General features: G+C 41.9%; 1 protein-coding gene across 1 annotated transcript in view; it reads left to right on the top strand.

Annotated features, from left to right (window-relative positions):
* Positions 1–407: 407 nt before the first annotated feature.
* The window catches only part of beat-VII (Immunoglobulin domain-containing protein beaten path VII), a 42459-nt gene continuing 25452 nt past the window's right edge, over positions 408–17414 (top strand). The window contains exon 1 of the mRNA XM_018113662.3: positions 408–1087. Within this exon, the coding sequence (XP_017969151.1) occupies positions 1030–1087 (58 nt within the window). The 5' untranslated portion in view covers positions 408–1029. The remainder of the gene's footprint in view (positions 1088–17414) is intronic.

Below are 17414 nucleotides of genomic sequence, written 5' to 3'. Positions count from 1 at the left end.
CATTTAATGCATTTAAAAAGGCCACTTTGGCTGCACAGCCATTGAGGTCAGGGGTCAGAGAAGGGGTAGGTGAGGGGAGAGGGGGCAGCGTCCATTGGCAGGCAATTGGCCAAAGGAGCTTCAACAGCCTGTTGCTTCTACGCTGGCCAAGAGCCGGTTCCAGTGAGGACTAAGTCAGAGCCTGTTGCGGTAGAGCAACAACTGGCTGGATAAAAGAGAGCCAAAGCTCGTCTGCTCCGTCGCTCTCTCGCGTTGGGAAAGCTGGAAAGCTTTTGCTCTCCTTGCGGCGTTCGTGGTATGGCCAACGCTGGTCGAATGGAAGCACTACTCCCACACTGTGCTCGTGCGTGGTGTAGGTGTATGCATCGTGTCCGTCGATTTTCCAGCCTCGTCGGGACTCGGCTGTGACAGTTCAGTCTAGGATAAACGGTTACGGCGGCCACAACACGAGCGCGCGTGCGAACAGCCCAAGTTGGAGCCTTTCACAGAGTCAAACAACGGAACAGAGCACCACCACCGCAGACGTGTTGCGTAGTGTAAAGTGCTGCGAAAGCGAAAGTGCAAACCGAAACACACCGTCAAATATTTGTGTGGGTGAAAGAGTGTTAAAGTGTGTTCTGGGGAGTTCTCCCGTACGCAAATGTGAACGCAGCAGAAGCCCAACAAAAATGCAGCTCCACTTATATTTGGATCAAGGCAATCAAATCGAATAAGTTTTGTGTGCTAATAAGGGCAAATCGTGACGCGTGTTCAATCGGTGCCAAAGCAAATGCATACAAATAAATGTTAAGCAAACACCACCGACTTGGTCAATTCAATCTAATTCAATTACCTATCCCAACATCAATTGTGTGAAGATAATCAATTAGAAATATTCATTTTGAAATCGTATCACTTGTGACAGCAACTGCGACAGCGAGCTGATCAATTATATTTTCCGAATAGTTATTTGCAATTTGAAAAACCTCTAAATCGCTATCAAGAATTTGCAGCAGCTGCAGCGCCCACCACAAACGCAACATCGGAAATATGTTTAACTTTTGGATAATCGTTTTATGTCTAGGATTACTAGCAACTAAGCCAACAAGTAAGTTCAATAGGATTGTGAGCAATCTCTTTGTGATCTTTGTCAGTGGATTATAATTAAACTGTAATTGAAACAAGTGCTTCATGCAGTTTCTAAAAGTGCTAAATTTGTCTCCAAATATGTGTCACATAGTGAAATAAATCCCCCATCATTGTTGACTTCATGCGACTTTTTTATTTGTCAGTTTTTATGGCTTTTAGTCTGCAAACTTTTTATATATCTGCCACGCCAAGGATTCCATTATTACTGTTGAAAATTAACAACTTCTATTTCATAAACTGTGACAAAAATATATATAGTATAAATATAGAAGTTGGTTAGGTACAATAGTAATAATAACATATTTAGGGTGGCAAATATATAAATATATTTAATATACTAATATACACAAAAAAAAATGACAATAAATTGTGAAAATTCCTCATTTTAAGTGGATTATTCTTAGAGTGTAATACTTATGTAACCCACACGCAGATTATATAGGTCAAATGGAGTCTAACTCAAATGATTTTCTATTTTACTGATTTAAAATCATTTTAAGCATCATACTCAACAATATTTATATATGAATTTGATTTTTATGCAACTCTTCAATATTAAGAATTTTATTTTAAATGATAAGCTTATCAACTTTATTCTATAAATTAAAACTCTTAAAACGTTCTAGTAGCCTGGATCTGAGCCCAATTTGGGAAACATTACTCGAAGCGCGTGAACTTGTTAATAGAACTCAGATTCATTGTAATGGGTTTTCGATTAAAATTATTTTAAATTTTAAAATTATTCAATTTGATGACACGTATTTATTATGTCTTACATGAAAATATAAAAAATGTTGTTTAATTAGTAAAGATTTTCCGTCGCCGACAATCGTATTTTGTTTACAATTGTATTCGACAGATTGTGAATTGTAAAGTTAAATGTCAAAATTTCAATCGAAAGGTCGATTTTCAGGGAAGCCTGGGCAACAGATAGCCAATGTCAGAGAATGCTATAATAGTTAAATCAACTAATATTCATAGAAGGTTATTCTATTGTTGAGTGAATGAAGCTCTGACTTTTACCAGCTTATGGACATAGAAGGTTTACTCTGACACTGTCTCAATCCGTAAATTATCTGCATGATTTATCTGAGAGCCTGCACAAATAGTTGACATTTCAACACAATTTCTTTGGTTATATAAAACCGCAAATACCGTAAGATTTTTAAATAAGCAACATCAAGAGTAGCTAATGCAGTGGAGAATGTAAATATGCTACTTTTTGCCGTAATAATGTAAGCAAACGGATGGCTTATTTAAGTTGCATATTTATGCAATTGCTTATTGTGTAATCCGCCTTAAGCTACTGCAGCCAAGCACAATTTGAATATCAAATGTCAATAGCAGACTCCCTGCCCGCAGTCGGGCTTGTTCGGGCTTTGTAGCAGCTCCCCGCCTGCTCGCCTCCCAGGTCACCGAGGTATTTATAAAATTCTCCATTTTAGTTGAAATATGCATAAGCGATGGAGGCAACAGCAAAGCCTTCTAGCTAATTGCAAATGGCGAGCAGGCATGCAAGCACCAGAAACACCTGCTTGCTACCTGCTTGATTGCCATCCCCCTTGCCGTGCCCGTGCAGACGTGGGAGACGTGTTGCTTTTCTTCAAAGCCGACTGACCTTGCCCAATGGAATGTCACGCAGTTGGTCAGTGCTGCTCCTTTGCCTGCTGCTCTTGGCTGCTGCTCCTGCGGCTACTCTGTATTTTTTCATAAGCCTCATGAATAATTCAGATAGCACGCTTCGATTATTTACCTCATAAACATTCTGCCAGAGTCATGCCTGTCTGTGTGAGAGTACACGTACATGCTCTATGAATAGAATATACAGGTATGCTTCTCGACACTGCGGGGGCAGTACAGGTTTTTAATTTTTTAAATTGTTTTGTTCATGCTGGCAACATGCAATGTAAATTTTTTATTGTACAAAATGCCTTTTAGTTATTTACTAAGCTGTTAGGCGGTCGGTCTCTGATTGCTATGAGCTCGGGAAGTTAATGGAAAACGCCGATTGGCATGGGAGCATATCTGTCGTATGCTTGATTTGGTTACTTAACCAATAAGTGACTGTGCTGCGCGCATTAATTACATCATCTAAAAAGTATGTCACGAAATTAAATTTAATTACAGCTTCATTTGGGGGCAAAAGTTAATCAAAAACTCAATGAGCAGCTCATAAAAACAACAACCCCGTATCTATTACATGTTGTCGAGGCAACGTAATCGCTGAAAAATTAATACGCCGAAGAGCAGCAGCAGCAGGAGTAGCGGGAATAGCAGCAGCAGCAGCAGGAGTCTGCCAGCCACTTCGATGAAGCAACAAGGATCGGTGCAAGTCGTAAAGCACGTTTGGGTCGTATTACACCGCCAATGGCTGAGATAGGAGCTAGCAGCGTATAAATTGTTGCGTTGCCACAGTAAAATCAATTTCAAGTCGTTAAGCGAAATGAACCTTATGAAGAGTTTTCTTTCTATGGCTGGTTTTTTTTACGGAAGTCAAAGTTTATCAAATCCACACGCACACACATACAGACACAGATGGGCCATTAGCAGGCCTGATCGTTGCCTCGACGCTGGATGTGTAATCGAGACATAGCATCGGTAGCTGATGCGATTATTATTGATTTTACTTCAACTAAAATTGGTCGGATTGAATTATTTATAGGTAGGAGCGATTAGAGTCAAGTGCACAGTCCCAGGGCCTAATTGCATTGAAACTCTTATCGGGCAAAGGTCAGACGTGACGCTCATAACAATTCCATTTGATAATAAGCATCTTTGCTGCCAACTATTTGTTTAGCTCTTGAATTCAGATTCAATTTAGAAATTTAAGGAAAATATAAATCAATTTGCTTGCACAAACAGAGAGCTGTCCCATGAAATTTACATCCATGCAAATATTATGCCAAGCGTTGGCTGCCACAACAGCAACAGTGCGTGGAGGAGGAGCACGGATGGCCTTCAGTGCATATGCTTAATGTGCGCACATGTCCATATAAATGTAATAGTTATAAGAGCCAGCAGCAGCCAGTAGAGGCAACAACAACAACAACAAAAGCGAAAAGCGACAAGTGTGTGTGCTCAGTGCAACCTCAATGGCAGGTCTAGCCACAGGCAAACTTAAGTTGTGAACACGAGCACACACTCACAGAGACACACACACACACACACACACACACTCACGCAAGCGGGGCAGAGAGATGATTTTGCCCGAAGCTGAGTGACTAACTGGCTGTCAGACTTGGTGACTGTCTCTGGCCAGAGCCGTCTTTCTGTCTGTCTGCCCGTCTGCCCGTCTGTCTGCCTGTGTGTCTCTATGCCTTCCGGCCCGGTTGCCTGACTGCCTGACATGTGACGACTTTGACAATCTAGAAGAGGCCGTCGCCTGCAAACGACCCTTGCCGTGATTTTAACTTGCACAAAGACGCTTTTCGCATATTTAATGAAACTTTTTGGTCGACAAACTCTTGAATAGACCAGCTCGCGACTTTAAAACTTAGCGCCGCCAATACATAAGTGCTGTGAATGTGTCAATAAATTGTTGCCAAAATATGAGAGCCACGGGCAAAGTTTGCCCAGCTTAGAGTATCGAAGTTAACTTGAGTGGCTAAAATCAGATTATAGAAAACATTGGCACACATGCACCCGGTTTGCCGTGTCACCCGCCTTCCGTCTCGTGTGGCGGCTCTAATGCTCGGCAATACAATTCAGTTATGCTGCAGGTATTATACATTTGCCAAACGACTGGAACAATTTGGCACAAATTTGGCGCAAAGACAATCAAAAAGTTATAAAACAAGCTTCGGCGAGAACGAAAACAATGGAGAGCTGCGGCCCGAATTCCGCAAAGCTCCAATGCCAAATCCCCCAACCACGGCGCACGGCCAGAGCGCAAATGATGCTGAGCTACGTCGGCTGCGGTGGTAGCTGGGATACGATCTTATGGGGAGCTCTGCCGTGTGTGTATCGAGCTGTAAAAACTTTGGGAAACTTTTCTTTCTTCTGTTACATGTCGGCTTTCGCTTGTTGTACCTGGAGCCGGCATTGCGTATACGCCACGTGGTGTTATTATCAGCGGCATCAGCGGCACCGTAAAGTAAATGCAAAGTGTGCAAAGTCTATAAACGAGCGGCAAACTTAAGAGCCCCAAGGTGGCAACGCCTTGGCAAGGACGTTGGGGGCCTTAGCAGGAGCAGGAGGCAAGTGCGAGCGAGAGGACAATACCACATGCCAAGGCTTATCCACAAAAGCAAAAGCAGGGAAACAACTGGGCCTATCAAAAAGTTGCTCATACGACAAATTGTCAACTGCGTTGCCAACAACAACAGCAACAGAAGCAGCAACAACAACAACGGCAACGGAACATGGAAAACGAATTTTATTCTTTTTAGCTTTTGCGATTATTTATATTACTTATGATGTTTTGGGCAATGTCGTTAAATTGAGGCCTTTAAAAAGGTCTTCGTATGTGTGGGACGGACGGCAGCTGCCGGAAGGCGCCACAGAACTGAACAGAAAACAGAAAATATTCTACAAAACAATTACATCTAAGTGCGGCACCTTAAATATTCATGGAGCGGAAAGTAATTGCTAAGCTATCCCCACTCAACGAAAAGAAATAAATGAATAAATAAAACAGCCCACCACAAATTTTAATAAATAGTATAGTTAAATTGACGTACTCCGTAATGCTATGCAAATGACAAAAACGCTTCAGCACAAGAGCCAAGAGCTCAGCTATTTAGCGAAGCGTGCCTTCTGTCAAATGCACTAAATTGAAAACTATTAAAGTGTCAACAAATAATTACGCATGGCGGCAGCAGCATAAATCTGATGGCGTCTTATGGCCAAATCCGCCACTAAAATGAAACGAACTCAGCCAGAGAAAAGTCGGAAACGGCGAGCTCAACGAGGCGTTGCTACTGAAAATGGCCATAATGCGACACTTGGGCCAAATCGCGCACAAGTTGCCAGTCAACCAATGCCGCTCGCTCGGGCTCTGCGAGTGTCGAGAGAATGAAAGCACTTTATCAAAACGGATTTGCGTAGCTATGGCCAAAGGAGTCGGCTGCCAATGCAGGCGAATTCCAAGGTTGTGCCAGGCGATTCTGCTGCTGCTTTTCTTCTTTTTGTCATAATTTTATATATATTTTTTTAGTTGCTGCCTTTGGTCTGACAGTTTTGTAATAACAATAAACGCAAGAAAAGCAATCGATTTACCATTTTTCACTCAATTTATGGGTTTATCAAGAGTCGCACTTATTGTTGTTATTTTTGGCTTTTGTTGACAGGGCGCCTTTTCTTTTTTTTTTAATAACGAACAACGTAAGGGTGGAGATGGAGCTGAGAAAAAATTGAGATTTTTATTTGATTGCTGCGGCCTGAGGTTTGGCCCTCATAAAAGTTAAATCTGTAGCCGCGTGCTTTGAAGTTATTCTTGCGGCCGTTTTAATGAGCCTTAATAAGGCAGCATGTGGCAGGCGGCAAATGCAGCATAAATCCCAACTAATTTAACCCAAATCAAGAAAATGCGTTAGCATTGCCGGCAGACATTTGTTACTGGCCGACCCGACATAAATTTCAAAAAACCATAAATTGGCAAATGGCACGCAATGGGTCAGTTAACGCTGACAAACACTCAGCAACAACAACAACAACCAGATTGTTGGAAATGTTGTGTAAAATCGAATTCTGCTGGCCAAAAAATGTAAATTGACTCTCTCGGCAAATGACAAACAGCAATGGAATGTGCTCAAATCGGGATTCAATGCTGCGCACCGAACCGTTAATTATTCAGGCATATAGAGCACAAGAGCCGAGAAGGACGACAAGCTGAAAGCTCCAGTCTGGCCATAAGCTGACAAATTTTGCGACGCATTCATTACAGCCCACAGTTTGATTTTTGGCACAAAGTTTTTCGGCTCTGGCAGAAAACTTTTAACAAAGGTCGAAAGCATTTTAAAGTCAAACCCTGCTGGCAATTCATGCAAAATGAATGAGGCCTGCTGGTTAGCAATGACAGCAAGTTGGGGGATTTAAGGGATTTAGTCGGACGCCCCAACTGGCCGCTACCACCCAGGCCAAAACAGAGCAGGCCAGAATGGTTCAAAGGCTAAACTGATAGCGCATAAATTTGAGTGCAAAATTTTGGAATATTCCTCGCTCACTAGTGTGGCGTGTGGTCAAAGCCAAGCAACAAATCGCCTGAGAGACCACTCCAAAATCTCCTCAAAGCGTGCTAGCCATTAAGAGTTTGAACATTGATCGAAAGAGCAAATTTTGATTTAGTACGTGCATTGTTTTCTAAATTGCATTTTGTTTTCAGAAGTTTGGAGCTCGACTTAGACTTGCAGCGTTACTATAGCTTGCTCAAAGTATAAACATTAACCAAAAATATGAAATGTCTAAAGTGCTGCACGTATAATTTGTATATAAATCATTTTCGAAATTTTACTTATAATTTTGAATCTGTTGCATTATAGAGCTGTCAACAGTTTGAGCCCATTGCAATGTGAAATGTCCATGTATATATATTATATATATATATAAAGGAAGGCTTGTCTGACCTGTCTATCTGCCTGTCAGTGTGCATTCAGTGAGTTCTGAGATTAAATTTGAAAAATATACGTATACTCATATATACATTTATATGTGTATTGCAATCTCATATTTTTTTAAAAACATCAATAAAAATCATTTTATATCTTGTTTAAGATGCTAAAATTGTAGAATATAAGTTGCAGCAATTTCATGAATATTCTTTCTGCTTCTAAGTCCGCCACTTAACATAATCTAAAGTAGATTATCTTTTGAGGCATAGTATTTATGATAGCTTGAGGAGTTCATCTAGATAAAACATCAAGAGTAATGCAGCATAAATCACTCTCAAATTAATTGTTATAGAATATCTTCATGGGTAATTATTAATATTCCATTAGTTTTTATGTTTCATAAGTGCTAAGCCAATAATAAAATATGCATTTATATAAATATTTTAGCATATTCACATATTTTGGTTAATTATATTTAGAATACGGCCACATAATCTGTTTCTACTGCTGCTGCTCTGTGCAGTTGATCGCAGGCTGGGGATAATCAAAAGTGTTTAATTTGAATGATGTGCTATGAATTGTAAACAGCAAATAAAGAACACTCTACTTCTCACATATGCTGCACTGATGTTGACAGTTGAAGATGTTAGCATACAAATGTGTCAGAATGAATATATACATACATTATCTTGGGGTGAGTTCTGTTTTTTTTACGGATATGTTTTGGCAGTTTTTAAAGCGTTTTCCCATTGTGCAGAGCTGGGAGCACTTATATCAATTTAATCACTGCAAAAGCTGGAGACGATTCCCAGCCCAGTCCACAGATGTATTTTATTTTATTGCTATTACGCACACCCATACACAGACGTTCACACATATACACACACACACAACGAGGCTATTTGGCAGCAGTAGGCAAAATTAATTAAAAACACTGCGAATGTGCATGTCTGTGTGCGTCTCTGCAGTGTTTGTGTGTGGTTGAAATTAAAACAAAAACATGTCTAGGCACTAAAAACTTTATTAAGTCTCAGCAGTGAGGCAAAAAATTACACATAAAACGGCCGAAAAAAAAAGAAGTGGCAGAAGCTCTCTCTTTCTCGCTCTCTCTGTTTTAGTAAAGGAGTATGGAACGTTGAGTGAAAAGTTAAACATAGGCGGAAATGTCACACATACATGCCGCGCCCACTCGCCCACCCTCGGACACACACACACACACACACACACACGCATCAGGATATAACAAGTTGGCAAACAAACAAACAATAACGACAGCAAATGTGGAAACAAAGGGCTACCAAAGTTGCCTGACGATGACGTCGATGCCAACGTCGACGCCAGCTGAGGCAGCGACTGTAACTGCGACAGCGACAGCGCCAAAGAGTGTGAGAGAGTGTGAGAGGGAGAGAGAGACGCGAGCTGGTGGGAAAAAAGTAAACTACACATTTTTATTATGCAAAGGGGACGCAAATGAAAGGCAAATGTTTTTGCTTTTTCCACTCGGCTGCTACTCCTGTGCAAGTCTATAAGAGTGTCCGCATGTGTGCGTGTGTGTGTGTGTGCATTCTATTGCTGTGCTTGTGTGTGTGCGCTCACTTGAAAGTATGTATTGTTAACGGGTAGCATAAAGGGCTGCCAAGCGCGCACTCTGTGAGCATATTTGTTTGTGTGTGTGTGTGTGTGTGTTACTCTTTGAGCATGTGTGTGTGTGTTTGTGTCTGTCTGTGCTCAGCAAAGTAGGCAATAAAACACTAGCTTTAGCTGCAAAAATCTAGGCACGCCCACAAACACATGACACACAATAGCGTAAGCAGCTGTGTTATTAGGCCATTTCCGAGCGGGTGCTACCATGTTTGATGAACAACAAATATGGGCCAAATAAAGTGTTATTACTCAAAATTGACTCAGCCTCATGAATTGTGCGAGAGACAAACAGTTAACTGAACCAACATTCCGCTGAGAGGAACAAATAATACGGAAAATAAATAGCTTTGCATTAAGTTTAGTTAAAATTGTCAAAGAAATTGCCAAGCTTAAAATTAAATTTGACAGTACAGCTTTTTCTATATTGTGTAAAAATAAACAAATAGTTTATGAATTGCATAAAAAATAAATGAATAGTAGTAAAAACTCTTTACTCTCATATTAGTTTTATAAATAAGTTATTTGGCGATTAGGCTTTTCATTCAAATTGAAATTAATTTCAGATAGTCAAGTCTGACGCTGAAGACTCAAATGCAATATGCCAAGCAGATTAGCAACAAGCGAGAAGGCATAAATTGATTTCTCTCAACAGATACACACATATAGATATATATATATATGCACATATATTTCCTTATATGTGTTATATACTCCTGGGAATATTTAGCTGCTAGAGCAGCATCTGTCACGTGTCTTAGCTTTGCCAGAGAGGTTGGGCCTTCGACGAGCGACAGCTTTAATTATATTGATGCTATTATGCATGTTCAGCCATTAAGCTACAAATTGTTTTCCATAATCACATTGAAATTAAATTTGGCGTACTAAACGCCTGACTGTCTTTTAAATTATTAGAGATTTGGTCGATGGAGTTGAGACGAAGACGAAGTCGAACACGGAGCTGGAGACGTAGACCAGTCTGACAGTTGCTTAATTAATTGGACAGAGTCTTCCTGCACAAGGCTCGACTGCTGTTGCTTCGCAGTTAGTTGCTAATGATGCGGCTTAGAAATGCTTGTGTGGTTGTATATTTGCGTGCTGGCGTTTGTGCTGGTGCTTGGCGGAAAGCAAGTCATTTATCTAACCAGTGGCGTGTGCAATGAGCATGAGCAGCGTCTCAAGCAGGAGGCAGGACGTAGCGTTTTTAGCGGGTGCCGATTGTAGCTGGAGCCGCTACGATGATTTTGCGGTGCCTAACCATGTTAAATACCTGCAGTTAATATGCGGCAGGTGACTCAACACAATGGCAGAAACAGCCACGGCCTTCTGGTTGCTACAGCTGTTAATGAGCCCATAAGTTGATGATTTAGCAGCTGCTGTTACCCATAGACACGCCTTCGCCGAGCCAGCGCCACACACGAAACGGCAAAGGGCAGAGGGAAAGAAAGGGGCGAGAGGGAAGATCCCAAGGGCTGCGTATGAATAAAATATCTCATGCGTTAAATTCAATTAATAATATTAATGTGCGCCGCTTATGAGTATGCGTCCTGTCTTGCTGGCTGTCTAAGATACTTGACTTGCTGCCAGCGGCGCACGCCGCGTATGCGTAATTTTTGCGTGTGTGAAATGTGAGCGGGCTCGAGTTGAGCGCGCTTCGGCGCTTTATTAATTGCCATATTTATGCAGTTTAAGCATTAGCCTGGCTTTAATTAACGCCAGCCAAGTCATACACTAAGCACGCATCTTATTTGCTTAGCCCGGCCAAGATTTTCGGTAGTCGGGCGAGCGTTTAAAATTCAGAGTCGAACGCAATGCCAAATGCTAGCTAAGCTGCTTAGTATTCGTGGAGCCACGACTGTATTCCGCTTGTTATTTCTCTTGTGCTTCACGCAACAATTGACAGAGCTCAAGAGATGGCAATCAGGAATGGCAGACCACAGCCAAATCTCGGCGCTGCTCAATAATTGTATAGTATTATGCTGGGAGTCCAGGGAAACGGAGAGAAAAATAAAATAACAGCTCGCTTAAGCACAAAGTCAAATATGCGTCAATTGGCAGCCACATGCGCACTCAAGTAAACACAATCCTTAAGGAATTACCAGTAGAGTAATAGCACAAAAACCAGAAACAGAAGCAAAAAACAAAAACAAATGCAACAACAGCGAGAGGGCAAAGGAAAGAGTCTAAGTCGTAGCTGCTTAGCTATAATTGGATTCGAGTAAGTAATTCCAAGAGCAAATGCAAAATACAAGCTCAAATTAATCATAAATAATAAAATGAGAAAAAGAAATAAAATAAATATATTGTGAAAATGAATACAGCTACCCCCATACAGACCCATACAGAACTCCAAGAGCATTGAACAAGAACTTTTTCATTGTAAACTAAAAACAAAGCCAACAATTTATGCAGCGACGACTTGAGAAAATGGGCTTCTGGGAATAGGGCAGACAAAATGGTGCCAAGTAGGGAAATATGCCCCAAGAAAAAGAGCCGAAATAAGGCTACTCACATACAAACAGGCAGAGAGTGAGAGAGAGAGAGAGTGAGTGGGAGACACACGCTGAGAGACTCTCAAGTAGGGACACACTTGAATGGCTGGCACTTCTGCGCTGGTAATTGTGGGCCCAATGCTAATGCTACCTTCGGGCTGTACGAAATGAAAATGCGTAAATTATTGATTAGAATCACCAGAAAACAGAAGGCTAAGGCTGGCAGCGTGTCTGGCCAGCCTAACCAGCTCTATACACATACATACGTATGTATGTATATAGCTGTATATAGATAAAAATATATATTTATATTCCTTTTTTATGCGCCGGCCTGATTGTTACGCCTTTTGTGGGAGCTTTCTCGGTTGAACGCACATATAAATATGCTAGCCCTTGGCACTGCAACGGTCCAGAATCGCATAATGAAGGCACTTTGCGTTGATTTTTAAATGGCGCCGGAGCCGGGTAGCCGAAGCAGCGGCACCAGCTGAAATTGAAATGCAAACAAAAGCCAGTTGGCATTGATTGGACACGGACTCTGGTGAGTTCTCGTTCCACGATTCCTTCATGTTACGGCGTAGATTTCAACAAGTTGTCCAATGGCCGCGGGGGCGGTGCCTTGCTATGTCCAGCTCTTTATGGGCACTAAACAAATATGGCCTTATTATTGTGGTCATGTGTTGTGCCCGACGCTGCAAACTGCGTCATTTCACGTTCAACTCGATTCTAATGCGCAGTGCTACATAGAATCATTCGAAGCCCCAAAATGTGCCCTGTATTCACACTAAAGCAGGCCTGGTGAGGGCCTCCCGCAGATTGGCAGGCGGGCTGGCAGGCGGCAGGTGCTGTCAAGTGTCAACAAAAACAGTGCCCAGCATTTTGCTTAAAAAAGATGAAGCTACCAAAAAACAAAAGCCCAGCCGAGGACTGGGAGCAGGGTGACTGTGTCGCCTGTCGGCTGTCGGCCTTTGGTTGTTGGCTGTAGGCTGAAGGCTGTGCGGGCTGGGGACTATCTGCCGAGCATAAATGTCAATATCATCAGAAGGCTCTGAAATTGCCGCAGGTCTTGTTGTGGCTTCCTCGTTTTGTCAGCTCTCGTTTGGCCCATGTTTGTGTCGCAGACCTAATGCCTGTGTAGATTCCAGATAAGGGCCACATAAAATACTGGCGTTTGGGCAATGCGCAAAGAATTTGCTTAGGCAAATTGCGTATACGTAATACAATAATGCAGCTGTGGTTGTGGTACGGCTGAATTTGATATCGGTCGGTCGGTAGGTCGGTAGGTCGGTGGTCGGCCACTCTCTCTCCCTTGTTGGCCCTTCGTCCGTTCGCCCGACGTGCCCAAAGTCCGGGCTGGAGCAAGTCTTAATTAATTGTTCAGGTGGCCCTCTCAACGTGGGACGTCAGCGAGTTAAAAGTTTTAATTTAGAATATCCAAAACAGCAGCTGTTTGTGTCATAGAAAATAATAAATAACTCTGAAATGTTTCTGACTCGCATTTTTGTTGTTTGCGACTCTCACAGATTTTCCAACCCACACACTCATATCCAGCCCACTCGAAATTGTTGGAAAACGCACAACGGTTATTTAAATCCGCAATTGCATATCCGTGTACGGGCAAACGTTTCGGTATCTGTCATCAATGATTTAAACGAGTTTTCTAAATTGATTGTGAAATGCGCTGGGGAAAAATAAGTTTTACTGCTGAAGTCGTGGGAGATCGACTTGATGATATCCTGCATTGAATCGATTTATAGCCTAGAAGGAAATATATTTAAAGAGAATAAAAAGTGAGAGGAAGACAGAGAGATAGAGATAGAGAGAGAAGGAGTGAGAGATAGAGGTGTGAGAAAGTGAGAGCTAAAAAAGAAAGAGAGAGTTATAGATATATAGAAAGACATAGCGCGAGAGAGAGAGGAAGAAAGCAAGAAAGAGAGAGGAGAAACATAAGGTGGAGAATAAAAGAGAGAGATGGATACGGGTAGGCATAGGGAGACAGATAGAGCGAAAGAAAGCTAAACAGAGAAAAACAGAAAGATAGTAAGAGCTGCGGAGAACAATATTAAAATTTTGTTAATAATTAGGTGAGAACACAAATTTCCACTTTTAGAGTGTGTAAATATCAAATAAACAGACTTTAATTTTGTATTCATATATATCCTTATGTAGATTAACATTATATATATTGTATTTATAATTACTCATTTATGGGGCAGAGCAGCAGTAAGAGTTCGAGACATGCACAGTCAAAATCGGTTTGAATTATTATTTTGAGTATTTTTTAGTATTCTTATTAATCAACTACACATTGACAACAATAATACAAAAATAATCTGCTGCATACAAAGCAGATCTGTTACTAAATCAGCTTTGGCTGTACAAATTAATTTTGTTGCAATGGCAAACATTGGGATCAATGCACGCGTGTTTAAGGTGGAGCCTGAGTTCTGATGATTCCCTGTTTGGCCATTTGGAATGGGTATAGGGTATAATGAATAAATGTGTTTGCGCAGATGTTGCGACTAATGTTCAGTTGTCCAACTCTTGAGCACTTTCAGCAACCGCTTCAACCAAGTACAAATTTAGCATTAAAATTACATTTTTGTGGGAGCGCCGACACACACACATGAATACATTTATTTCTATTCACAATGCAATTTGCAATAAAATTACGCATTTGCAGCTCTGGCCAACGGCCAATGGCCAGAACTAAAAACTGAAAAGCAACAAATGAAAAAATAAGAAAAAAATGAAAAACAATTCGCGTTACCAATTTGTAGTGTTATCCAGCCTGTCATTTTGGTGAGGATGTTATAGCTGCTGTAGTTGATGTTGTTGTTGTTGTTGTTGCAGTCGTTACTACTGGTGCCGGCCAACGCATTAATAAAACATAATTTCGCTTAAAAGTAATTTAAGCACTTTTATGTGTTTGCCAACGTCGTCGACGCTGGCGTTGGCTGCTTTCGCGTTTGTTTTTCATTTCTATAATGGTCTGCATCTTTACGAGGGCCAGGTACGGGCTATGGTACAGGTCCGGGTCGCGCTCACTGGTCCGGCAACTGGCTCACAAACACACACACACACTCATACACACCCACTCACACCAACACACATACATAGATTGAGAGTGGGGGGCCCTCGTGGCGCATGACTAACACTCGTTATGAGATTCATGGCCTACATGTGTTTGCTCCACGGCCTTGTAAATGGGCACTGGGCGTGCTGTATGTGCCCTACGTGCTGGGCGCTTTGATGGGCGTGCCAGTGTAGTAGTTGTTGTAGTTGTAGTTGTAGTTGTAGCTGCTGCCTGTGTGCAGCCGCCAAAGCGTGCCCTTGAAGCCATTTTCTTATGTACTTACTTATAAACGGATCTTTTTCTTCTCTTTCTGTCATTCTCTCTTTCCCACTGCCTGCTGCTGCTGCTGCTGCTGCTGGGTCGGCTGTGGTCCCGGCCAGGCCTGCCGGATGCCCAGATAAAATTTTCAAAACGGGAAGCTCGCTTCCCGCAGCGCCGAGGCACTTGCTTGTTTTGACCATTACATTGGCTACTTTTGTCGACCATGTACATAGCTCTGGCTCTTGGCTGTTAGCTGCTCGCTGTTCGTTGTTCGTTGTTCGCTGTTCGTTGTTCGTTGGGTGTGCGTGACAGACATACACACTGGCCATTTGCTTTGATATTTTTATTTACAAAATCTGATTTCATTTCACAAATGTGATAAAAATATTAAATTGAAAATTGAAACGAAAGCAAGTACAGAAAATATATAGCTACAATTTAACCGTGCCCCGCTTGATAGTGACAATATTGAGAAGACACACAGAGTAAAATAATTATGAAGTCCTTGAAGTAAATTTGGCTCTTTGCCATCCTCTTACTCTTGAGATAACTCCTTACAGACCATTTCTTTCATAACACACAATGTTGGGAACAATCCAATAAGCTCTTATTTAAAATAACAATGGATAATTTTCTCAGATATATGGCCAAACTAAAGGCCACTTATCTTTGCAACGGCAACCTTGGAGCAGCAGCTTAAGATTATTCAGGCTAGCTGAATAACTTACATACTAGAATATCCGCTGCGATTTGGCTCGCATAAAAACAATAGCTTAAATACTTATATACACAATATATGTATGTATATATACATATATATACATTTATTCGTTTTTTCCTAAGAATTTCGCACCCGACAGTTTTATTCAAGGACCGTGCGGGCCACTTCGTTGCCAAAGACGACCATTTTTCTTGTGTCCTTTATTGTTGCAGTCCTTGCGCCCATCCCCCCCTGCCCCCCCTTACATCTGCCTACCCACTGTGTCCGCTACATATTTAAATTTCACGCGCGCATACACAGGCAAGGATAAACGGGATTTATACCCACTAATGCCTGTGATTTGTTCTATAAAATTACTTTATGCCGTCGAGGCGTTGCCAGCAGTCCCTACTTTGTGAGGGCCGTACGCAGCTCCTGCCCACTGCCGTGCTCCAGCCCCATTTCAGCTCTATGGAGAAATACAAAAAAAGCAAAGAGAGCCTAAGTTTGCTAAACGAACACTTTGGCAGCCTGACGACTTATGCCTTCATCCCTTTCCTCGCTTCAGCAAAGCTGCATAACGTTTTATTTTTCTTTTTCATGTTTTCCTTGTGTCTCATTCGTATGTGTATGTGTATGTGTGTGTGTGTGTGGGGCTATATTTGAGTTATTTTGAAAACATTTGCTTGGCTGCTGCTGTGTGCCTCTTTTGTGGCCCGCAATAACCACATCGTGTAGTTTTCATCAAAATTCTCAAATGCCGCAATCAAGCATGAGGTGAATTGACGAGTGGCTCAGTTCATAACTCAATTAGCAATTATGCATGTTTTCATTTGATTGGCATCGCTGCCAGCCGCAATGGAATTAAAAAGCCACTGCGTCAATCAGATGGCAATAATCAACATGAAATGCTGTGGTTAAAGAAGTTTACAGTGGCATTAGCTTCCATTCGGTCAGTCAGTCACTCAGTCAATCGTTCGGGTGTCTAATGAACTTCTGTCGAATGTGCGCATATTGCCGGTAAGAATTGTGGCTGCCAATCAAGCGTAATGATTGAACATTATATTGATAAGCAACAGTCCGTGCGGCCTGCGCAGACATGTCCAACTGGCAGCTGGACAGGCCAACAGACAGCACAGCTTACTGCTCACCACTCAGAGCTGAGGGCAATAATTGCGTTCTGAGTTGACGGTGCAACAGGCATGTCAGGGCCCCACCACCACGACAGAGCCACCCAAGACAACAGGCAAACCGATCGACCACAATTCGGGCGGACTCCCTGCCAAATGGCCGTAGTCATGGCAGCGTTGCGGCTTTTGGGCAGGAGTCGTGCGAGCGGTGACCACAGCTGCCACAGTTCAGATATTGATTTAGTAATCAATTGAAGACATGCTCGATATCGAGCAATCGAAGAGCAAATGTTTTTTTGGCCGGCCATTCGCACTCTCCGCCCACATTGCACTATTGTTTTGCTGATTATTTATTTATTTGTCTTGGCACTAATTTATTTATGTTGTAGGAATTAGTGCTCAGCCAGCCAACAGGTAAACAGGTGTGGAGTGACGAAA

This window comes from Drosophila navojoa, chromosome 2 (genome assembly GCF_054131105.1).
Source record: "Drosophila navojoa isolate 15081-1374.11 chromosome 2, UAZ_NAV_1.0, whole genome shotgun sequence".
Classification (NCBI taxonomy): Eukaryota; Metazoa; Arthropoda; class Insecta; order Diptera; family Drosophilidae; genus Drosophila; species Drosophila navojoa.
Note: the sequence above shows the minus strand (reverse complement) of the source record. Positions and strands in the feature narration are given on the sequence as shown.